The following is a 24175-nucleotide window of genomic DNA, read 5'->3' on the forward strand; positions in this document are numbered from 1 at the left end:
GGGAAATTCCCTTTTGTATATAACTCAGATTATCAAAAGGCAAATGATTTGTTTACTATATACTAGAAACCCCTATTTAATATTTGCTCACTTTTTGTTCTGTACTGTGAGGAGATCCCTTTGGGCTGCTGACAGCATCAGTTATTTCGTAATTTCTGACTCCTTTGACTTTCTTGATAGAGAGAGGGACATTGAACCCACCCCAGTTTGTCTCAGTACCTGAGTCTTCAGGTCTCAGCAAAGATGTTGTTGTCATTTAGGTCTGTCTCCAAAATCATGACTGTGGTGGTTTAGTTGCCAAGTCGTGTCCTACTCCTGCAACCCTATAGACTGTAGCTGGCCAGGCTCCTCCGTTCATGGGATTCTCCAGGCAAGAGTACTGGACTGGGTTGCCATTTCCTATTCCAGGGAATCTTCCTGACTCAGGGATCGATCCAGCTCTCCTGCACTGCAGGCAGATTCTTTACCGACTGAGCCGCCAGGGAGGCCCTAAAATCATGACTGGCCAGATCCAAATCTCGCAGTGACACTGATGATAAAGTATGTCCTCGGTAGGCTGCAGTCCATGGGGTCGCCAAGAGCTGGACACGACTGAGAGACTTCACTTTCACTTTTCACTTTCCTGCATTGGAGAAGGAAATGGCAACCCACTCCAGTGTTCTTGCCTGGAGAATCCCAGGGACGGGGGAGCCTGGTGGGCTGCTGTCTATGGGGTCGCACAGAGTCGGACACGACTGAAGCGACTTAGCAGCAGCAGCAACAACTTTCTAATGGACAATGAGCAGTTCATTCATTTCTCAGCGACTCTCCTTCTAAACCCCTGTAAGTTCAAGAGACACTACAAACAGTGCAAATAAATAACAAAGATTTTCATCGGCATCTATCACCTCGCTTTTGTAAACATCTTGCAATATTAATTGAGCAGCCACCATGATGCAAACCATATCAAGGACTAAAAACCGTTTTTGTGCTTTAAAACATTGATGCTCTTAGAAAGAACTGACTATAACAGGATTGTGCAGCTATCGCTCATCAAGCCTACTGGGGAGGGTGGTTCTGTGTGTGTTGGGAGGGAGAGACCAACCATGAGCACTCTTCCGTGGCCCTCAGGCTGGCCTCCTGCTTTGAGGCAGCAATAATTCGCCAGCACGCCCCTGGGCGCATACCAGTTTCCAGCCTCTGTCCGCTCCTTTGTCCACTGCTCAGGGATCACAGACCCGACTGCCTTTTCTCCTGTCTCTTCCTGTGTTTCCACCACGACAGTTCAAACAAATGTGTGCCAGACCCCCTCAAAACTTGAAACAGTCATGGAAAGAGCCCTTAGGAAGTAGGCTGGAAGATCGCCAGGCGCCGCCCTGGTCCCTGGAGACAGCTGATGGATCCCAAGCAACAAACGTCCGTCCGTCACTCATTCACAAGGCTGGAGAGGTGACAGATATGACACCTGGGTGTCTACAGATTAGCAGTATTCATTCATTCGCCTATTCAATTACTCATTCAGCAAATATTGTTTGGCACTCTAAACTGTTCCGACCTATCAAATCACTGAGGATCCATTCAGAACAAGACATGCAATCTTCCATACCTGACATAAAGCACTTTGAAAATGAGAATAATTCAGTGCAAGCACATGACTCGGTACTGAGGAGTTATGGAGGGCTTCAAAGAGAAGATGTCTAAAACGTGGAAGGATGAACAGGCTTATACAGATGGAGGGCTGGTGGGGTGGAGATAAGAGAGCCCCCTGGAGCACACGCCAAGGAGGAGGTGAGAGTTCTCAGATCCACACATGGGCTGGTGCGTCACGGGGAAGCTGACTGGCCAGTCTCAGGCCGTACCATCTGACCTACTGCAGATGACTCCAAATCACTAGATATTTGGTTGAACCATAAGAAATTGTCATTTTCTAGGTCAAAATGGTCTAATATCAGTAATTTCACATGGTTCAACCTAATTCTTCCCTGACCAATGTCCCTTGACCATTTTCCGTTCTGAAATACATTCTCTCTAGAAAAACACCACAGGGGCATTGTGACACATAAGAGAATCAGTAGGCAAAGAGTGGGTGGTGACCAGTGATGACGGCTGACACTAAACGACCTCCCACAGAGGCCACATGGAAGAAAGGCAGGGGCCACGTGGCACATTTAACCTTTATTCTTAGGAGGATGGGGATACATAAGGACCAGACTTGTATTTTAAGATGCTCCCTGAAGACCACCTGGAGAATGGGGTAGAAAGGGCAACAATGGACACAGAAAAAATGTAAACAGTAGCTGCGAGCATCATTCAGGGAGACCCACACTAGAGTGGTGAACGCAGGCAGGCCAGAGGGCCCTAGGGGGCTGAAGTGGCAGGACTCTGACTGACTCCAAGGGGGAGAAGAGGGAAGGGCAGTGAGCTCAAGTCCTGGCTCCACACAGGTGCTAGGTGGGACGGCCTGAGCAGCTGGGCGAGGGGGCATTCCCTGACTGCATAAGTGGCAGAGGGGCCCGGCCTGGAGGGGGAAGGATGCATGCTGTGCATGACTGTTCAGCTAGTTTGACGATTAGCACAAGGAAGATCGGAAAGTAGCAGGAGGCAAAGGGAACGAAAGTTTGTCGGCAGTTGACCATAGGAGTGCTTTATATACAGCGAACAACAAAATGCACACACCTGGAAGGTAGTTACCCATCCATCAGTTTTATAAAGAAACTGAAGGTGAATGCTTACCTGAGGTTTGGCAACTGCTAAGTGATAGAGCTGCAATTTAAAGGGGTGCCTTGCAGCATCATTTACAATAGCCAGGACATGGAAGCAACCCAGATATCCATTGACAGATGAATGGATAAAAAAGATGTGGTACATATATATAATGGAACATTACTCAGTCATAAAAAGAAATGAATTTGAGTCAGTTGTAGTGAGGTGGATGAACCTAGACCCTGTTATATAGAATGAAATAAGTCAGAAAAACAAATATAGTATATTAACACACACATTGGAATCTAGAAGACCAGTACTGATGAATCTATTTGCAGACAAGGAATTGAGGTGCGGACGTAGAGAATGGATGTGCAGATACAGCAGGGGAAGGAGAGGACAGGGCAAGTTGAGAGAGCAGAACTGACAGATATACATTACCATGTGTAAAATAGATAACTAGTGGGAAACCGCTAAAACACAGGAAGGTGAGGCTGGCATTCTGTGATGACCAAGAGAGGTGGGATGGGATGGGGAGGGAGGCTCAAGAAGGAAGGAACACATATAATTATGGCTGATTCACATTGTTGTATGGCAGAAACCAACAGAACATTGTAAAGCACTTATCCTCCGGTAAAAAAACAAGAAAGGGACACCCCTCTACCTGTACCCACACCTCACAACCCCAACCTACCACCCAGTCACCTGAGAGAACACCTGGTGTGTGTGTGATGATAACTAGAGTTAAGATCAAAAGGGGTGTGCAGAAACCCTTCCCAGCAGAACACGTGGGAGACGAGGATGCCAGACAGCCCACCTGAGCCAAGTGAGCTCCCTGCTTTCTAAGGAGGCGAGGCCTCTTCTCAGAGGATACCTCTGACCTGCACGCCCCCTCGCCCTGTACACACTACTGATGACCTTTGTCGTGGTTCCTCCCCACCTCTGGGGCTGGAAGAACCTCTTTCCACCCATTACAATCCAGCCTGCAGAACAGCGCTCAACAAGGCAGCTCCTCTTAACATCTCTTAAGGGAGAAGCAGTATTTTAGCTGAAGGCATTACCCTGGCAGACAAAGGTTTAAGGCATAGCCTATTTAAAGAGTTATTTAACAATTTCCAAAATAGTAGCAAAACATTTTCCATAAAGCTAAATGAGTCCCAGGGAAGAAAGCACATATTACATTTTTGTACGTGTTTCCTTAATTAGGAACAGAGCCTGGTGGCTGGGGTTTATTTTCATGAGTACACATCCATAAAATCCAGAAACATCTTGACATGCTGCAGCATCCCTAATGTTTCTCAAATCTGAATGCCTAATTGGGTTAAGAAAAAAAGGCACAAGAATTTTCACGCTGGTTTTGATTCAAGATTCAAAACAGAACCTAATATGTGCATTTTTCTATGGTTCCAAAACATATATAAGCCAGGTCAACATCCATTACACCCACTTCAGACATTTAAAAGAACAGGAAGACAGACCGAAGCATACATTCTGAATTTAACATACCAAGGAAGATGATTCTTCTTCTTCTGAAACATGAAAACTCTCTTGTGATCTCCCTCAAACACTTTTCAACATCTTAATCTACTTACATTTTATAAAAAGAAAAAAGTGCTGGGAGATGTTTGTATGACACCTGATTCTTCTGTTACAGGGTTCAAAGAACTCCTTTTTGTGTGTGTTTTACTTTGCTAATTTATGACAGAATTGGCTAGCCTTTTTCTTTGCTTTCACTAAATTCTGTTATAATGAAGAATCCAGATGTACCATTGAGTCTGCAATGAAGAAACCACCATCCTTACCTGTGCAGTTTCTCCTCAAGCATTTCCATGTACTTCATAGTATTCACCTTCACACTGGTTTCTGCAAAACAAAAATCCAAAATGAATGCAACTGGAGTCAAAGGTTGAACAAAACCCAGAACTGCTCAACTAAGAGCCAAAACCCAAAGGGTCGCAGTCAAGGAGCTAGTGATAACATCCTATGTTTGGAAAACACTCGAAGCCATTGGAGGGGCTGGCTGGAGGGATGCATTGGAAAGCGTCTGAGGCCTCCAGGTGCCACAGGAGCTGGAGTCGTGAGAAAAGGTGTGATGCCTTTCACCACGCGCTTTCAAAGGCAGCTCTTTACACATCTGGCGTGGATCCCATTGTACATTGTGCCCCTCCCACTGCCCACGTGGTGCCAAGTGCTTGGTTGCAGAGTTTGGGAAAGAGCATGAGAGAGAGAAGAACATCCCATCTCACAGATGAATCAGATAACTTCACCAGTGGTAGCTGAACACTCAGACCCTTTCATTAAAGCTCAGATAGAAATCGGATCCAGCCAAGAAGTTGACCTTAACTGCTCAGCTCGCAAGCTATGAGGTCAGCTTCTCCTAGAGATAAACTCATTACACCAAATGCTGAAGGAATGGATTACTCTGAAAGCTCCCCTGGTGGCCCACACAGTAAAGAATCTGCCTGCAACGCAGGAGACCCAGGTCTAACCTTGGGTGAGGAAGATCCCCTGGAGAAGGAAACGGCAACCCACTCCAGCATTCTTGTCTAGGAAGTCCCATGGATGGAGAAGCCTGGTGGGCTACAGTACACGGGGTCACAAAGAGTCAGAACCACTGGGAAACTACCTCACACACAAAGCTCAATGGGCCAAAGAAGCACTTTACTAATGTAAAGGAGATATGGTACACTGGGGGAAAGCTCTGATAGACTGAGGTGCAGGGGCTGTATTGGAACCTGGAAAAAGTACCTTAAAATTCCTTATCAAGACACCAAATATTTAGATGGAAGTACAACAAAACTTCTGGTCTATTAGTTGCTAATAGCTAATAACTAAAACAGAAACACAAGAGTGAAATACATATTGTTTAAGTTGGCCTCTTATTTTATTGACTTGTGCTGCCCCAACCTACAAGTTAAGTCAGTTCAGTTCAGTAGCTCAGTCATCTCCAACTCTTTGTGACCCTATGAACTGCAGCACGCCAGGCCTCCCTGTCCATCACCAACTCCCAGAGTTTACTCAAACTCACGGCCATTGAGTCAGTGATGACATCTAATCATCTCATCCTCTGTCATCCCTTTCTCCTCCCGCCTTCAATCTTTGCCAACATCACGGTCTTTTCAAATGAGTCAGCTCTTTGCATCAGGTGGCCAAAATATTGGAGTTTCAGCTTCAACATCAGTCCTTCCAGTGAATATCCAGGACTGATTTCCTTTAGGATGGACTGGTTGGATCTCCTTTCAGTCCAAGGGACTCTTAAGAATCTTCTCCAACACCACAGTTCAAAACCATCAATTCCTTGGCGCTCAGCTTTCTTTACAGTCCAACTCGCACATCCATACATGACTACTGGAAAAACCATAGCTTTGACTAGATGAACCTTTGTTAGCAAAGTAATGTCTCTGCTTTTTAATATGCTGTCTAGGTTGGTCAGAACTTTTCTTCCAAGGAGCAAACATCTTTTAATTTCATGGCTGCAATTACCATCAACAGTGATTTTGGAGCTCCCCAAAATAAAGTCTGTCACTGTTTCTGCTGTTTCCCCATCTATTTGCCAAGAAATGATGGGACTGGATGCCATGATCTTAGTTTTCTGAATGTTGAGCTTTATGCCAACTTTTTCACTCTCCTCTTTCACTTTCATCAAGAGGCTCTTTAGTTCTTCTTTGCTTTCTGCCATAAGGGTGGTTTCATCTGAGTATCTGAGGTTATTGATATTTTTCCTGGCAATCTTGATTTCAGCTTGTGCTTCATCCAGCCCAGTGTTTCTCACGATGTACTCTGCAAATAAGTTAAATAAGCAGAGTGACAATATACAGCCTTGACGTACTCCTTTCCCTATTTGGAACCAGTCTGTTGTTCCATGTCCAGTTCTAACTGTTGCTTCCTGACCTGCATACAGGTTTCTCAAGAGGCAGGTCAGGTGGTCTGGTATTCCCAACTCTTGAAGAATTTTCCACAGTTTATTGTGATCCACAGTCACAGGCTTTGGCATAGTCAATAAAGCAGAAGTAGATGTTATTCTGGAACTCTCTTGCTTTGTCTATAACCCAAATGCCAACGGATGTTGGCAATTTGATCTCTGGTTCCTCTGCCTTTTCTTAACCCAGCTTGAACATCTGGAAGTTCTCAGTTCACGTATTGCCGAAGCCTGGCTTGGAGAATTTTGAGCATTACTTTACTAGTGTGTGAGATGAGTACAATTGTGCGGTAGTTTGAGCATTCTTTGGCATTGCCTTTCTTTGGGATTGGAATGAAAACTGATCTTTTCCAGTCCTGTGGCCACTGCGGAGTTTTCCAAATTTGCTGGCATATCGAGTGCAGCACTTTCACAGCATCATCTTTTAGGATTTGAAATAGTTCAACTGGAATTCCATCACCTCCACTAGCTTTATTTGTAGTGATGCTTCCTAAGGCCCACTTGACTTTGCATTCCAGGATGTTTGGCTCTAGGCGAGTGATCACACCATTGTGATTATCTGGGTTGTGAAGATCTTTTTTGTATAGTTCTGTGCATTCTTGCCACCTCTTCTTAATATCTTCTGCTTCTAATAGGTCCATACCATTGATTTCACCTGAGATCTTCCCATCTTGGTTGATGGTAACCCTGTTTTTATTTCAGGAGCACAGGGCAAAAATCTCAGGTGAAACCAATATGAGGAGACAAGCAAGAGTCAATTTTGGATTGAAATTTGCTAAGAAAGTAGAACTTAAGTGTTCTCATCAAAGAAAAAAAAAGGTATATATGTGAGGTGATGGATGTGTTAACTCAATGAGGGGAAATCTTTGCACGATGTATATCAGACACCACATTGTACACTTTAAATATCTCATGTTGTCAATTATACCTCAGTAAAGCTGGAAAAAAATCAAAGCAATTGAAAAACTTTTAAAAAAGAGCTCAATTTTGGATATGATAAATTTAGGTTTATTAGATATCCAGCTGGCCTGTCAAGTATGAAGTTGGATATATGAGCCTTGGAGAAGGTCTGAACTACAGATGGACACCTGGAAGGCCCTGGCAACTGAAGCAAGGAGGAGAGATGTCAGCACACTGGGAGTGAGAGTAACTTAAGAAGATCTGATGATTCCATATAACTATGATTATACTATGATAACACCTTTTATCCAAGAGGCAAAAATTCACAGCACCTCCCTTGAGGACAAGAAAGCCATGTTCTCAAGTTAAAAATAATCCAGAGGTACACCCTATAAATGATTTTGTTAAGAAATCAGACAGTAAATACTTGAGTCATCTCAGCACTTGAAGCTCTAGTTAGTGACCGGCTGGACCCACAGGAACATCTTGTCCACTTGCCCAGAGGCTACCATCTGCAGAGGATGTTGTGTTGATTGTCTTTGCTGGATCCTGACTCATCTCCCAGGCCAGCCTTGCTCACTCATTCCTGGGTTGACTCACCACCTTCCAGAAAGGCCCAGATTGCAGACGGGGAGTTTAGGTTTTTAACTTGCTAAAAGATGCCTGCAGACGCACTGACTGGGAACAGAGATCATCTTTTCTTCTCGCTCTCCCTCTTCCTCCTTCCTTTCCCCAGCATCTTAGAGCAGGGACACAGAGAACAGTAATGGTGGTGAGACAAGGTCCCAAGAACCAAAGATGATGCTGAAACAGGATGGAAAGGAGCAGGGCACTTTTGAAAGAATGATATAGACCAAGCACATAACATAAGCCAATTAGAACCAAATGGGTCCAAAATGGCAGACAAGTCATCCTTAATCATCAAGCTAAATGACATACCCAGAGGAACCAGGACAGTTCCAAGGCACTATCAAAAGACCAAAAAGTGGGCAATGGCCCAATTCCTGGAAATCTCCACCCCTTCCCCAAAATAGTTGGAATAATCCTCTGGCTCATTAGCCTATGAAATGACTCAGCCCCTAAAGGCTAACCACATCACATTTTAGGGTCACCACACTCACCCAGTGCAACGGCCTGCACTCTGTCTGTGGAGTGTGTTTTTCTCTGAATAAATCCACTTCCTACCTATCACTGTCTCTCACTGAATTCTTCTGTGATGAGATATAAAGAACCTGGGCTTCCTTAGATCCTGAAACGAGGTCTGTGATCTCAGAATACCTGGGTTTGGACTGGGTTTGAATCCTGCCACATGGGTTCAAGTCCCAACCTGAGGTAAATGGTTTCAGCACCAAGGGAAGCTGAGTACCAAAGGAAAAAGGAGACCAGGGGTCACCAGGCATCCTGATGGGGAAGAGACAGGAACACTTCCTCCTCCCCACATGCAAGGGAATCTGAGATCCAGAATCAGGCCAAAATATCAGAATGAAATAGTTTTATGAATCCAATTAAACAAGAACCAATTGATCATTAAACACAGAAAATCTGCAAAAACACTTATCAGAGTTCATGGCACAAACACAAATCAGTGTTACAGGAATGGAATTTGGGTCCTACTTCGTGCATGACACTAGCTTAGGTGCTGTTTAAGTATAAAAGAGACATGGCCTCGAGGGGCCCAGAGAGCAAGGTGGAGTCAGATGCTAACACTGACAACTCCCTGGAGGGCATAGCAGCATTTTCTGTAAGTCTTCATCATAACTGATGATCCAAAAATATCCCTACAAGTCTAATGAAAAAACTACCAAGCTACCAGCAATATACTTTTCAGGAGAATGTCTAGTGGAAAAAGGTCTGAGTTTCATTGCATTAGATCCTTTGTTTGTGTAATAGAAGGACAGGAGGATCTGTCATGGGAAATGAGTAACACCTGCCATGAGATTGAATGAAGCAGTGGTTCTGAAGAGCTTCAGCCCCACCACCTCAGTTAATAAGGACAGCATCATAAGTACGATATGACTTCAGATTGGAAAATAGAAGCAAAGGGATCTCATCAGTTTAGTGTTACCCATTTTATTGACGTTTTCTAAAATAACATAAGTAACAAGGGAGGTATGATCTCATTTTACAAAAATAAATCATCAGATTTCAAAGATCATTATTCAAGGACAAATTTAGATAAGATGAACTCTCATTAGTGAAATCTTCCAGAAGGAAGATGTGAAAGACAGAGGAGGAATTTTAGAATTCTGAGAAACTTCTGATCATCTGAAGTGCCATTCTTCTGCTTGAGTTAATGGAAGCACTTCTGTTTATTTGGGTAATTAAACCACACGCAGAGATGAAGTAGTGAAGTAGCACCAGTGAAGTAGCACCAACCAAAATCCAGGGAGGGAACAACAGGAAAAAATGGATGTGCAGTTGGACTGTCTTCATAGGTAAGATGTGACCTATGAAATCCGGCAGAATCTGTTACTGGAGGTATTACACATCTCAGATTTTACACTGAAGATGGAAATACCATCCTGAACCCCTGCTGATACCAAAGTGATCTTGACTATCACAATGGAAACCCAACATGCAAAAATATTTGATGCTAAGACGATGACATCAATGTAGTCAACATTGTATTGAGCGCGTCCTATGTGTCAGGTACTGTTCAAAACACCTGTTCTGAGGCTTCCCTGGTGACCCGGTGGTAAAAAGTCTGCCTGCCGATGTAGGAGACTTGGGTTCAACCCCTGGCTCAGGAAGATCTCACATGCCTTGGAGCAACTAAGCCCACGAGCCATAACTACTGAGCCCATGTACCTAAACTACTAAAGTCCGCTCGCTAGAGCCTGAGCTCCACAAGAGGAGCCATCACAATAAGAAGCCTGAGCACCAGAACTAGAGAGTAGCCTCCACTCACCGCAACTAGAGGAAAGCCTTCACAGCACTGAAGAGCCAGCACAGCCAAAAAATAAATAAACTTTAAAAAATAAAAGGAGATTCAGCTCCTAAATAAACTTAAAAAAAAACAACAAAAAAAAACCTTTTCTAAATGCCAAACAATAATAGTACCTACGATGTAGCCATTATTGGAGAAGGAAATGGCAACCCACTCCAGTGTTCTTGCCTGGAGAATCCTGTGGACGGAGGAGCCTGGTGGGCTGCTGTCCATGGGGTCGCACAGAGTCGGACACGACTGAAGCGACTTAGCAGCAGCAGCAGCAGCCATTATTATCCTCATTTTGCACGTAGAGAAACGAAGGGACCAAAGTCACACAGCTAGCGAAGGACAGTTCCAGAGCCCATTGTTACAAATCACAACCTCAATTTTAAATAACACAACAGGAGGAAGGAAACGCACACTGAATAAATGCATATGAAATTTCAGCTGCCAACAAAATGAAGATGGCGTTCAAACATATCAAATTCAAGAGAAGCCAAAGACTGCTGTAAAAAGTCAGAGTTAGAGAGCACTAGCAATTACAAAGGAGAAGGCAATGGCAGCCCACTCCAGTCCTCTCGCCTGGAGAGTCCCATGGACGGAGGAGCCTGGGAGGCTGCAGTCCATGGGGTCGCTGAGAGTCGGGCACGACTGAGCGACTTCACTTTCACTTTTCACTTTTACGTGTTGGAGAAGGAAATGGCAACCACTCCAGTGTCCTTGCCTGGAGAATCCCAGGGATGGGGTTGCACAGAGTCAGACACGACTGAAGTGACTTAGCAGCAGCAGCAGCAATTACAAAACACAGCCATCAAAAGATGTGGGGAAGATGTGGGGAAGAATACTGCTAATATATCAGAATAAAGTACATTACCATTGTATTGCCATTGTGTGTCATATATATTACATATATATATATATGTCTCATATATCACATATATACATTTAGTATATATACATGTATATGTGATATATATATGCATGTGTGTAATTATATATATACATATATATAGATATAGATATAGATATAGTATAGGCCAAGGAGTATAGACAAAGTAGTTGTTGGTGGTGGTGCAGTCGCCAAGTCATGTCCGACTTTTGCAACCCCATGGATGGCAGCCCTCCAGGCTCCTCTGTCCATGGGATTTCTCAGGCAAGAATACTGGAGTAGGTAGCCATTCCCTTCTCCAGGGGATCATCCCAACCTGGGGTTCGAACCTGGATCTCCATTGCAGATGGATTCTTTACCAACTGAGCCACAAGGGAAATCCTCAAAGTAGTTTGCAATGAGAAAATGATTAATGAATGATTACTTAATTTTCCAAGTCTTATATTCTGGTTGAGTCACTCCTCCCACAACATCATGTTCATGTGGTTTTACAAGAAGATTTTATTTGCCTCTATAGATTTTTTTTTCACTGCATTTTTCTGCCATCACTGTGTGTGGTGGTCATTTACATTGAACTCTCAAGAGACAGAGCCCAAGTTAAATAGGATATAATCCTTCCTAGACCTCAGACTGCTCTATCAGTTTTCGGAACTGGAGCATCATAATATGATTCAGTTGTCCATGAAGAAAGTAAAAGCAGTTATCTGAGCAGTGTTGGCGTGCACATCCTCTAGGGTTGGAACCAAAGAAGCACCATCATTGATTGAGCAATGGACTCACTTCTCATGAGCAGGATATCGTTCAGTTGCTGCTGTTCATTTTCTCTGATGTTGATACCAGATTTCCAGGGAGAAGAAAAGTGATCAGATGTGGGTCCTACCAAATTAACAGATGCTAACAAAGAGCAGGCCTCCCTTTGGGGTTCTATCTGACTCTCATTCTTATATCTATCTAACATTTCTGAAATGCCCACTGTGTGCCAGGTTGTGCGTTAGGCACTGCGGCTACAGACTTGAACTTGGCACTGCCCTTAGCATAGAGAAAACCAGGTCTGGAGATAAAGACAGTCAGACAAACAGATAGCTAATAAAAGCAATGAGTTCAGTCCAATGATAGAAAGGTAAAGCATCTGTCACTCTGGGAGCACTGTGGAAGGAGATTCAGTCCAGCCTGAAGGGGTAAACATGACTCCGGGTGGAAGTGACTGAGTAGAGATCTTAAAGGATTTTCCACACTGGCTCAAGCCGGAGGAGGCGTACATAATCCAAAACATCAGTTGCACATAAAATAAGATTTGTGTTTTAGAATATCAAGCATTTAATGCCATATCACTTTATCTTCCCAATAATTCTGAATTACTTTTCCCTGAGCCTACACGTAGATCACTCAGTGTAGCGCACGAGCTGGCTATGGGAGATAGGCAGGTCCGAAGGTCCGAAAGCACAGGCTCTGAGCCTCCATCACCTGTTTTGGCCACTCTCAGAAGTGAATGTAAAGATTAACTGCTTCATCCAGATTTTCTCCTTTGGGCGATATGAGTGAAGCTATTATGGAAACTTCAAAGGCAGAGAGTGGGAAAGCCTTTTCAGAACTGGAGCATCATAATATGATTCAGTTGTCCGTGAAGAAAGTAAAAGCAGTTATTCTGAGCTGTGTTGATGTGTATGCTTCCGCCTCCACAGTCCAGCGCTGTGTGATGCCCCAGGAGAAGCCCTGTCACCCTTGAACCCAGAGTGCATCTCAGGGACTTAGTCTGGATACTCATGTCAGTAGAAACTGTGCCTGCTTAGATGGGAAGAGATCCTGGCAGGAGGAAAGGGGAGAGAATGAGTAGGGAAGCTCCCCCAGGTTTAAAAACAGTTAACTATACAGCAAGCGTTCACTCTACATAACAGATAAAGCCCCGGTTCCAATTTCACCTGCTGTGCTTGTCACCAGTTAATTGGGTATCATCTGATACAGTAATTCTCACTTTCCCTGTTCAGACTTGCTCCTACATGCAATCCCTCCATGCCCTTGGAGCACACAGCCTAATAAATCAGCACTATTCAGTGACTAAAGGAAAACCAAGCACTCCCCACATGAAAAGCAAGACAGAGAAATGCAACACTGTTAGGTCTGCACAGCCTCCCCACTTCAGCCACCCCACTCACATACCCCTGACAATCAAGCCCTCCCACCGACTCCCCAGCTCTCCCTGCGGACAGAGGGCTTGGGTTTGCTTTCTTCCTTCCTAGTGCGTATCCTTGGAAGAGCTGTGGTCTGGACACCCATTGACAATGTTGTGCAAGTTGCTCAAAAAGTCTATTTACTAGTTTCGCTTGGGACTGTTCATTCGAGACTATACACTCAAGTCTGATTCTTTCTCCTTTCTTCCCTCAAACATGGCAGGCACACACCCCACAGACGCCCGCAGGATTTAGTTCTCTTCATTTTTTTTTCTAAAGGCAGAGAAGGAATAGAATTGGGGACTTTGTTTTTAAAGTGGAACACTTCATCGCAGCACTGTTTATAATAGCCAGGACATGGAAGCAACCCAGATGCCCATCAGCAGACGAATGGATGAGGAAGCTGTGGTACATATACACCATGGAATATTACTCAGCCATTAAAAAGAATTCATTTGAATCAGTTCTAATGAGATGGATGAAACTGGAGCCCATTATATAGAGCGAAGTAAGCCAGAAAGATAAAGACCATTACAGTATACTAACACATATATATGGACTTTAGAAAGATGGTAACGAGAACCCTATATGCAAAACAGAAAAAGAGACTCAGATGTATAGAACAGACTTGTGGACTCTGGGAGAAGGCGAGGGTGGGATGTTTCAAGAGAACAGCATTGAAACATGTATATTATCTAGGGTGAAACAGATCACCAGCCCAGGTTGGGTGCATGAGACAAGTGCTCGGGCCTGGTGGACTGGGAAGACCCAGAGGGATCGGGTGGAGAGGGAGGTGGGAGGGGGGACCGGGATAGGGAATACATGTAAATCCATGGCTAATTCATTTCAATGTATGACAAAAACTACTGTAACGATGTAAAGTAATTAGCCTCCAACTAATAAAAATAAATGGAAAAAAAAATAATAAAGTGGAACACTATATTCTTAAACAATTAGTGTTAAAAACTTTTAAGCCCAAATCCACACTTGATCTTCTTGACTTTATTTTTTATTTTATATTGGAACATAATTGATTTATAATATTGTGTTCATTTCAGGTATGCAGCAAGGTGATTCAGTTATGCGTACTGAGTCACTTCAGTTTGACTCCCTATGACCCTTATGAACTATAACCCTCTAGGCTCCTCTGTCCCTGGGATTCTCCAGGCAAGAATACTGGAGTGGGATGCCGTACCCTCCTCCAGGGGATCTTCCTAACCTGGGGATCAAACTCATGCCTCCTGTGGCTCCCGCACTATAGGTGGATTCTTTACCGCTGAGCCACCAGGAGAGCCCAATTCAGTTATATATATACTCTTTCTCAGATTGTTTTCCCATTTAGGTTACAGAATATTGAGTCAAGTTCCCTATGCTATACAGTAGGTCCTTGCTGGTTATCTATTTTATATATAGTAGTGTGTGTATATGTTAATCCCAGACTCCCAATCTATCACCTTGATCTTCTTAAGCTAAGGAGAGTGAGCTCCCACTAGATGCTGGTGTGGGGCTTCACTTTTGTGCATTATTGCCTTTAATTCTCACATTAACTCTCTAAATCCCTTTTGAGGGTAAGGAGACTGAGCCTGAAGAAAATTCATTTAAATGTAAATAAAAATAAAATTTCACTCGGCTTAATTCCAGAGTCTATGTTTTTTCAAATACGCAATACTGCTGCTCATTTATTATGGAACATACCTTATGAACTTCACTGAAGGACTTCTGTATTTCACAGAAAGTATTTACTTTTCCCTCTAGAGCTGAGGCTTAACATCTGTTAAAGGTTTGAAACTGAACTCTCTCTATCTGACCACAGAAGCATCCTAGGACTGAGGGTCTGTCTGAGCTATAGCCCTTGGAAAAGAAACCCCAGAATGCTGGCTGGAAAACTCAGAACATTGTCCAGGGCAAGGACTGACCCGTGTGAAGCTGATAAGATCCCCAGCTACATGGTGTATCTGTGTTGGAGGCACCCCACTGCACCATCTTGGGAAGTAACTTGCACCCAGATTTTGGCAGTGTGGTGACAGGGAGGGGGAGGGCAAGATTTTAACATCAACTCCTGTGCTTACAGCCCCGTGGACCATCACACCCATGACCACCTCCTCGGGGAGAGGGTCTCCCTGCACCACACCTTTCTCTTTGAACTCGAATAATCATCAATCTTCTCTGGTGTCACAGAAGGCAAAGAATCCACCTACAGTGCAGGAGACCCTGGGTCGGGAAGACCCCTGGGAGGTGGAAATGGCAACCCACTCCAGCAGTCTTGCCTGGAGAATGCCAAGGACAGAGGAGCCCGGTGGGCTACAGTCCTTGGGGTCTCAGAGTGGGACACAGCTGAGTGACTAACACTTTCATCAGTTTCATCATCAACCTAGCCCCCTGCCAGCAGGTCCTAGCCCCCACCACTCTCTCAGCAGAGTCCGCCCTCCACTGAGGGGCCGTCAGGCTCCTATGCCAGCGTCTCCAAACCGAGTTAAGTGAAGAGGCCCTTGCCTCCCCCGGCTCATGCTGAAGACGGAGGGCTGCAGCCACCACCACAGCCAGGCTTTGGTCAGAGCAGGCGGATGGAGGTGACACTCAGAGGTCAGCGGGGGCGGGGGGGGGCATTCCTCACAGCTCCCCAGGCCCCACCCCTGCCCCGCAGCCTCCAGGGGCGGATCGGGGCCAGCACAGACTCTCCCGCTGTCCCCCTTGCCTGGAACACCCTCCGCAAACGTTCTGCTCTCTGCCACCAAGGGTGTCCTTGCTCTCTGCCCTGAAGCCCCTTTTCAGGGCAGGAGAGAAGGAGAGAGTGGGCCATGCAGGCCATCCCTCTCTGCGGTCCTGCCATCCTTTACAACCATCCTAGAGACACCGAGGTCACTTTGGGCATGCCCAGCTCTCTGCTAGAGCTATGGATGCTATGTCCTTTGAACCCTTAGAGCCCGGTACAATCCTGGGCTCAGAAAGGTGCCTAGTGCCTCATGCCCCTTCCCCCGGGGGGCAATGCTATGCTGGTCACAGGGGAAGCCACCATTAGGAAGACACATGAATATTCTCAAGGAATCAACAGCCTGATAAAATAGAAGTCAGAACAGATCTTCAGGATGCTGAGCAACTGAGGTCATCAAACAGTAAATTACTGGAGAGTGGTGCATGCGTGCGTGCTTGTCCGTGGGGTGGAGACACAGACCTGGATGTGTGCACCCTGTGTGTGTGTGTTAGGGGTGGAATCTCAGAGCCAGCTGAGAGCCAGCTTCTTCTGTAAAAGTTTTGAGAAAATAAGGCAGCAAAAAAACCCTAGAGTTTTTCCAAAGTGCATGTATTAATAGAAGATGAAAAAAGAAACGAAAGTGTTAGTCGCTGTCGTATCCCACTCTTTGCGACCCCATAGACTGTAGCTCCTCTGTCCATGGGATTCTCCCTGCAAGGATACTGGAGTGGGTTGCCATGCCCTCCTCCAGAGGATCTTCCCAACCCAGGGATCAAATCTGCATCTCCTGTGTCTCCCGCATTGGCAGGCAGATTCTTTCCCACTGCCACCTAGGAAGCCTGACTGAAGGGTAGAGGACACACAAATGCAGCCCAGCCTGAGAAGGAGGGAAGGGGCCATGCAGGCTACCTGGAGCTGAGAAGGACAAAGCAAAAAATATGGGAGAAAAGAGGGGGCTGTGATAGGAATGAAATAAAGAGGATGATTTCAAAGGCCCCATCTTAGGCACTAATCCATCCACAAGGCCACCCGTATCACAGACCATTGGCATCCTGCTCATCTCTGCTCCAGGCGCTGGCCTGCCCGGCACCCAAACAGTACAAACCCACCCTTTCGTGTGGGCCATACAGATGTCCCCAACCTCTTACAGGCTGTGTATGTGTGCACGTGTTAAGTCAGTCATGTCTGACTCTTTGCAACCCTATGAACTGTAGCCTGCCAGGCTCCTCTGTCCGTGGGAATCTCCAGACAAGAGTACTGGAGTGGGTTGCCATGCACTCCTCCAGGGGATCTTCCTCACCCAGGGATCTAACCCACATCTCTTATGCCTCCTGCATTGGCAGGCGGGTTCTTTACCACTAGCACCACCTGGGAAGCTCTTACAGGCTGTGACAAAGTCCAAACATGAACTAGCTTTTTATTTCCTAAATAAAGGCCAGACAGGGACCAGCACTACACCAGAGGTGGGAAACCTGGAGTCTGGTTCCACACGAGGTTCTGGGCGAGGAGTGTGCCTGTCCAATCAGGGCATGTTACTCACCTCCCAGGCATGAGCACAGCCAACTCAGCCCTGAGGTTCAGTTCACGGTACCCTGCCTCTCCCCACGAGATCAGACACCTCAACAAGACACCCCTCAGAAGACCAGATGGAAACTCTAAGTCATGGTGAAATGCAATGGTTATCCTGATAAATCTTCGATTAATACATGCACTTTGGAAAAACTCTACACTTTTTTCATTGCCTTATTTTCTCAAGCCTTTTACAGAAGAAGTGAGTCTTCAGTTGGCTCTGAGGTTCCACCCTGAACACACATACACAGGGTGCCCACATCCAGGTCCGTGCATCAATACCACGCGGCCCCACGACCAGTCCACACCTGTTGGGCACTTCTTGCTTATGGACCAAATCTTGTCAGAAGCCAAACACCAAACCAACATGCCTGTCCTTTCCTTCAATGCTCAGACGATGCATGGGTGATAAAACAAATAGGTTTACAAAATTAACAGAGGAAAGATATGAATCTTTGCATACCTGTTTCATTAGGACAAACACAAGCCAGGTGTGGAAGGACCAAGCATTACAATAATAATTAGAATAATAAATGACATATTATAATATATATTATATTCCTGTAATATAAAATCTTACAGGAAACCAGCCTGGATGGAGTCCCTTGCTTCTGCCCTGAAGCAACTCATCCTCCCAAGTTCTTGAGTCCAAGATTGCATTACGACGAGTACAAGAAGGCCCTGTGCCCACAGGATGCCCGGAGTCCAGAGGAAGCCCCCTCTCTTTCCAGAAGGGGGTCAGGCTGGTGCATGAGAGCCTCACCACAGGGGAGTGGCCAGAGCTGGGACATGCAAGCTGGCCGTCCAACGCTCGTATGGGAGGTGCCTATGGTGACAGATGGTAGAGACGGGCAAAGATGGGGAGGCCAGGGGCTGTGGCCAGCTCTCTCCCTCACCTCTACTTTCCAGCACAGAACCCAAGGGATCCAAGAATTCTAAATCCCTGGTCTCCTACCCGTTAAAGAGTTATATTTGTCAAGGACATTAATCCTATTTTTCATTTTCTTTATTTCAGGATGCTCTGACAGTGGGGTCTTCCTGACCCTGGAAGGTCTGCCCCTCCCATGCGCACGTGTGTGTGCACTTCAGCCATGTTCATCTCTTTGCGAGCCCTTGGACTGTAGCCTACCAGGTTCTCCTGTTCATGGAATTTTCCAGGCAAGAATACTGGAGTAGGTTGCCATTTCCTTTTTCCAGGGGATCTTTCCAACCCAGGGATCAAACCCACATCTCTCCTACCTGGTCTCCTAGCCATTAAAGAGTTACATTTGTCAAGTCTATTAACCACATTTTTCACTTTCTTTATTTTAGGATGCATTGACATCTGGTTCTTCCTGATCCTGGAAGAACTGCCCCTCCCAGGGCTGGCCAGTTCCTAGAGAGGGAAAATAACTCACCTGAGAGCAAGCCTTTCACAGGCAAACCAACCATCTCACAGCCCACATCCCAACCATCTCCTCTGTAAGCCCTCTCCACCCCGCACCCACCCTGATCACCCAAGGCCAGGTACCAGACAGCCAGGAACAGCCCCTACACCCAAGCCTTGAATTGATTCAGACTGGCCTGTCCTGCCTCACCTGTTCCTCCCCCCAGAAACCTCAGTAAAGCCCCCTTGCCCAAGTCCCCCCTCTCTCTGCCTCCTCCTGACCACCCTGGTGCTTCTCCTGGGACTCTGCATGGCTTGACTGTTGCTCATCTTGGGAGCCGTGAGTAACAAACTGTCTTCTCAATGGCAGTGATCTGAGCTACTGGCCTCACCACATGTGAATAACAATAAAACCTACATTTTAAAGCTCAACTTAAGACAATAGAACATGCTGTATTTAGCCACTGACTAGTCTGATTCACAACTTCAAATATCCAGATCTACAGTCTGGCACGCTGCGTGCTGTATCTCTGCCCCCAGCCCCATGTGTATTAGTGATGAGCCTGCTCTCACCAACTTTTGCAGTTAATTCTATAATGGACAAGGGGGAAGAAAGAGACAGGCCTTATCAGCTAGAAACACGACATTGTGAAAGAGCTGGATTTCAGCCTTATCAAGACAGCCGACAGGGAACATAATCCTTGATCTATCAGAGCCCAGCAAGAACGTGTTATGAGACATCCAGCTGGTACCTTCCTGGAGGCAGCATCTGGGCTGTAGGAAGGCAGTGTTGGGGGCTTAACATGGGGGTAGTGAGCTGAGGGCTGGGAATACCCACCCTGGCTGGGCTTCTGCAGCCGCAGCATGACACTCTGAACCAAGGTTTGTCACATCTGCCTACTGCATTTTCCGTTTCCTCCCAGCAGCAGAGCTGGGAGGCAGAGAAGGCTGAATGCAGAACTCAGTTGGAGACCACGAGTTCTCCCTCCTCCAGGCCATTTTGCTGGACCCCGACTCCCACTCCTCACATGGGTTCTTCTCATTGGAGAGAGAACCCACAAAAAGGGGCTTAACACACTGCACTGGCTTCCCTTTGACCTTGGAACAACACCCAAACCCTCCACGATGCCTGTAGGTCTCCCCTTCCGCATCTCATCCCCCATCCCCTCTACCCACATCTGGCCTCACTGACATACCAGGTGCTTCCCCATCCTTGCCTGGCAGGCTCCTCCCTGCACCCCTGCGGGGGTGGTTTTCTCATCCTTTAAGCTTCAGCTTAAATGTCACCTCCTTGGAGGGCGCTTCCCCTGGAGCCACTGACTGTTTGTCACTCAGTTATTTTCTTTCTGATCCCTGATTGTTGCCTCTGGAGGTCTTAGAGCATCTTGTAATTATTTTATTTATGGGCTTCCCAGATGGCGCCAGTGGTAAAGAACTCACCTGTCAATGCAGGAGACATAAGAGACGTGGGTTCAATCCCTGGGTCAGGAGGATCCCCTGGCAGAGAGCATGGCAACCCACTCCAGTATTCTCGCCTGGAAGATCCCACGGACAGAGGAACCTGGCAGGCTACATACAGTCAATGGGATCACAAAGCGTCAGACACGACTGAGGCAACTTAGCACGCATGCTGCTTTCTACTTTTACTTTTCTGCCTCCCATTAGAACTCAAGTTGCAGGAGGCCAGCCCCCCAGGTGGTTCTCGGTGCATGCTGGTTGGTTAGCCCTGTGTTCACAGGATGTCTGATGTCATGATCCTGGCCACCTCGGTGCCGGGCCCCATCCCGCTCTATAAAGCACATGTGAACACAGCCTCATCATGAGCACGGGCACTGGGCGTTCGGCATCCCTGGAAAGCTGGTCGTGTGACTGGCTTTCGGAGACATTGGTGCCACCACAGTCAACTTCAGCGTCAACACGCAGCACCGCCCACCTGCAAGAAGCCTCAAACTCACACCCAGATGAGCAGAGCATCTCCAGGTAGACACTGATGTGAAATCAGAAGGTTTGGCACCAACTCCTAATCCGAGAGCAGGGACTCAGGGCTGTGGGTGAAGAGAACCCCCCGTCTGCTTACAGGGATGGCTACGAGAGTGCTGTTTGTAAGTGGGGGGCTGGCAGCCCCTGCAAACACCTGCATCTTCATCTGCTCCCATCCTCTGTCTGCAGGGGCCACAGGACAGACAGGGGGACACATGGGCTTGTAAGCAGAAGACAGAAGGTCAGCACTCGCCCCCCCCCCCCCAGAACTCAGGGGCAAGCTGGCCACAGCCCCTTGTAAGAGTGGAGAACACAAATGCAGCACGTGTTGAGGCTGATTGATTTTCAGGCTTTGACTCTGGACGTTGTATTTGAGGAAACGCTAGTGTGAAAACCGAAGGTATTACGGCAGAGTGCAGTAACATCTCCAGCAGCTTCCGCTGCCCTCTCTGCTCCCTCTCCTGCACCCTGAAGAGCACACCATCCGTGAGCATTTAAAAATAGCCTAACATGGGTTTCAAGTAGAGTAAACTAAATGAGTCCAATTTTCTATGCCTTTCATTTTAAATTATGCGCTGACTGTCTAGCAGCAGAAGATTCGAGTGAGGAGGATGGGACATTTAAAATCTAATTTTCAGAAATTGGGTCCTAAGGCAGAACAGAGAAAATGCATTTACACATATAATTGCACCTGTAAATCAATCCTGGCAGAACAAGTGGCCCTTTGGCTGGCGAGAGCGCCTGGCCTGGGCTCACCCGGCCCCAAGAAGCCAAGTCACAGGCTCGCGGGTCCTTTCTGAGCCCCTGCTAGGCACCAGCTGGGGTGTGAGGTGCTGAAGGAGACCCCGCTCAGCAGCCCAGTGCCTCAAGAACCTTGTGAACTCACGAGGGTATCGCCCGGGTAAAGGGGTTTTTACAGCATGCTGGCAGAGGCCAGGATGGGCTAGTTGGTGAGAAGAAGGCAGGCACCTCCCGTGGTTTGGAGATGGATGGAGGCCCCGGAGGCATCACAGGGAGGTTGGAACAGCCAGGGAGAAACAGGAGGGATGAGCAGGGAGCAGGGCAGGTAGCAAGAGGGAAGGGGGCAAGAAGCCATACCAAAGACCTGGAAGTAAGGAGAGAAAGTGCATCTTTGGGAAACCGGAAGCTGAAATTAAAGTGTAAGGAAGGAGGGGAGGGTGAGAATCAAAGATGGAGAAAACATGGCAAGAAGGGCCATTCAGGGACTTCCTTGGTGGTCCAGTGGTTAAGACTCCAAGCTCCCAATGCAGGGGGCATGGGTTCAAATCCCTGGTTGGGGAACTAAGATACCACATGCTGCACAGTGTGGTCAAAAAATAAAATTTAAAAAAAGAAGGGGGATGCAAAGGTCTACCAGAAAGCACCATAGACCCAGTCTCCTAGTCCATTAATTTCTCTGCAGTGTACAGAATGGATTGTAAGGGGATGAGATGAGAGACAGCCGGATCAGCGGAACACTGCTACTGTGATGAGGGAGGCCTGGAATCAGAAAGTGCCTGTGGGTGAATAAAGGCAGGTTGATATCAGAACTTTTAAGGAAACAGAACTGACAGGATTTTGTGTTGGGCTGAATTCATTCACTCAACTACTGCACACCTAGCAGCCACTCTGTCCTGGGAACTATCAGAGGAGCTATAAACACCACAGAAGGATGAGAAATCAGTGGGTATTTATAAAAATGCTTAAGGTAGTACCTGCTATTTTCGAACTATTGGGTTATTGCTTAAACAGAATTAATAAAATAGAACAGACATGGAACTTACATTCCAAGTGGGGAGAGACAGAACCCAAGGAGTAGGTATAATACACCAGCTGCTGGTAAGTGAAAATGGGCCCTACGTGTATCGAGGGCAGCCACTGTAAATAGGGTGGTCAGAAGAGAGCTTGAGACGGTGACAATTCAGCAAACACCCAGCAGAGGTGAGACTACCTGAGAAGGAAAATGAGAGCAAAGGGCGAGCCTGACGGCCTTGGGCATCACCAGAAAAGAAAGATTTGGCAGGACAGAAGATGAGCTCACTTTCTAACAGGTAGACGTGGACATGACCTTGAGATAGCCAAGTGGAGCTGACCCATGAAAGGTGGTCATGAGGGGAAGGAATTCGCAAGGTGGAGAATAGGGACCCAGCCGGGAGTGGGCTGCTTCTAGAAGCTGCCCACATCCCTTGGCCCAGGGCTCCCTCCTTCCAGCTTCAAAGCCAGCAACCCCGTGTCAAGTCATTTCCCACCTCAGATCTCTCCAACCCTCCTTCTGCCTCATCTCTCCTCTGCTTCCAGCCTAGAAAGTCCTCTGTTCTCCAAAGCTCTTATGATTAGATTGGGCTCTTTATAACCCAGGACGTTCTCCCCGCCTCAAGATCCTCAACCTCAATCATAACTGCAGAGCTCTTTGTAACATCACCTAGTCATAGATTCTGGGGACCGGGGCATGGCTATTTGGGGGCCATTATTCACCTAACGTGCCAGCCATGTAGCATGGCAAGAAAAAGTGGCTGGGGACAGAATCCCAAAAGGAACAAAACCTTAAAATGATGAGCAGAGAAGGAGGAGCTGGCAAAGATGACAGAGATGGAGTGATCAGAGAAGTAGCAGGATCCCCAGAAGAGCAGGGTCTACAGAAAAGCAAATGAAAGATAAAACGTCTCCAAGTGTCAGCAGGGTTAGACAGTGACAAGAGAGCTAGAAAGGATCGCCTGGGTTTACAATAGAAGGTGATCTGCAACTGCCCACACACACACACACTCACACACTCAGAAATCCCTCTTCCACATCACTTCCTACCAGGCTGTCACGTCCCCCAGACCCACCCAGGATCGGCCGGCAGAGCTGCAGGGAGGGGACACAGCTTCACACAGGCTGGGCGCCAGGACCTCGTCAAAGAGACATGAGCCTGGTTTTGAGAGAATCAGCCTGACTTCATCCCACATACTCACTCTCCCTCCCGTGGAACAAAATGAAAGCTCCATGTGCAGGGGGGTGGGGAGAGGATGGAGCCCTTTCTTACTAAATCCACTGAGATTGATCCCTTGATACGGGAAAACACTAAATGCCGACAGAAAA

The 24175-nt window shown here is 46.7% G+C and overlaps 1 protein-coding gene across 2 annotated transcripts in view; it reads right to left on the reverse strand.

Annotated features, from left to right (window-relative positions):
• The window catches only part of DISC1 (DISC1 scaffold protein), a 389098-nt gene that overhangs the window by 80134 nt on the left and 284789 nt on the right, over window positions 1–24175 (reverse strand). For both annotated transcript variants that reach the window (XM_070471094.1, XM_070471092.1), the window contains exon 10: window positions 4485–4545. In XM_070471094.1, the coding sequence (XP_070327195.1) occupies window positions 4485–4545 (61 nt within the window). The remainder of the gene's footprint in view (window positions 1–4484; window positions 4546–24175) is intronic.

This window comes from Odocoileus virginianus, chromosome 7 (assembly GCF_023699985.2).
Source record: "Odocoileus virginianus isolate 20LAN1187 ecotype Illinois chromosome 7, Ovbor_1.2, whole genome shotgun sequence".
Lineage (NCBI taxonomy): Eukaryota > Metazoa > Chordata > Mammalia > Artiodactyla > Cervidae > Odocoileus > Odocoileus virginianus.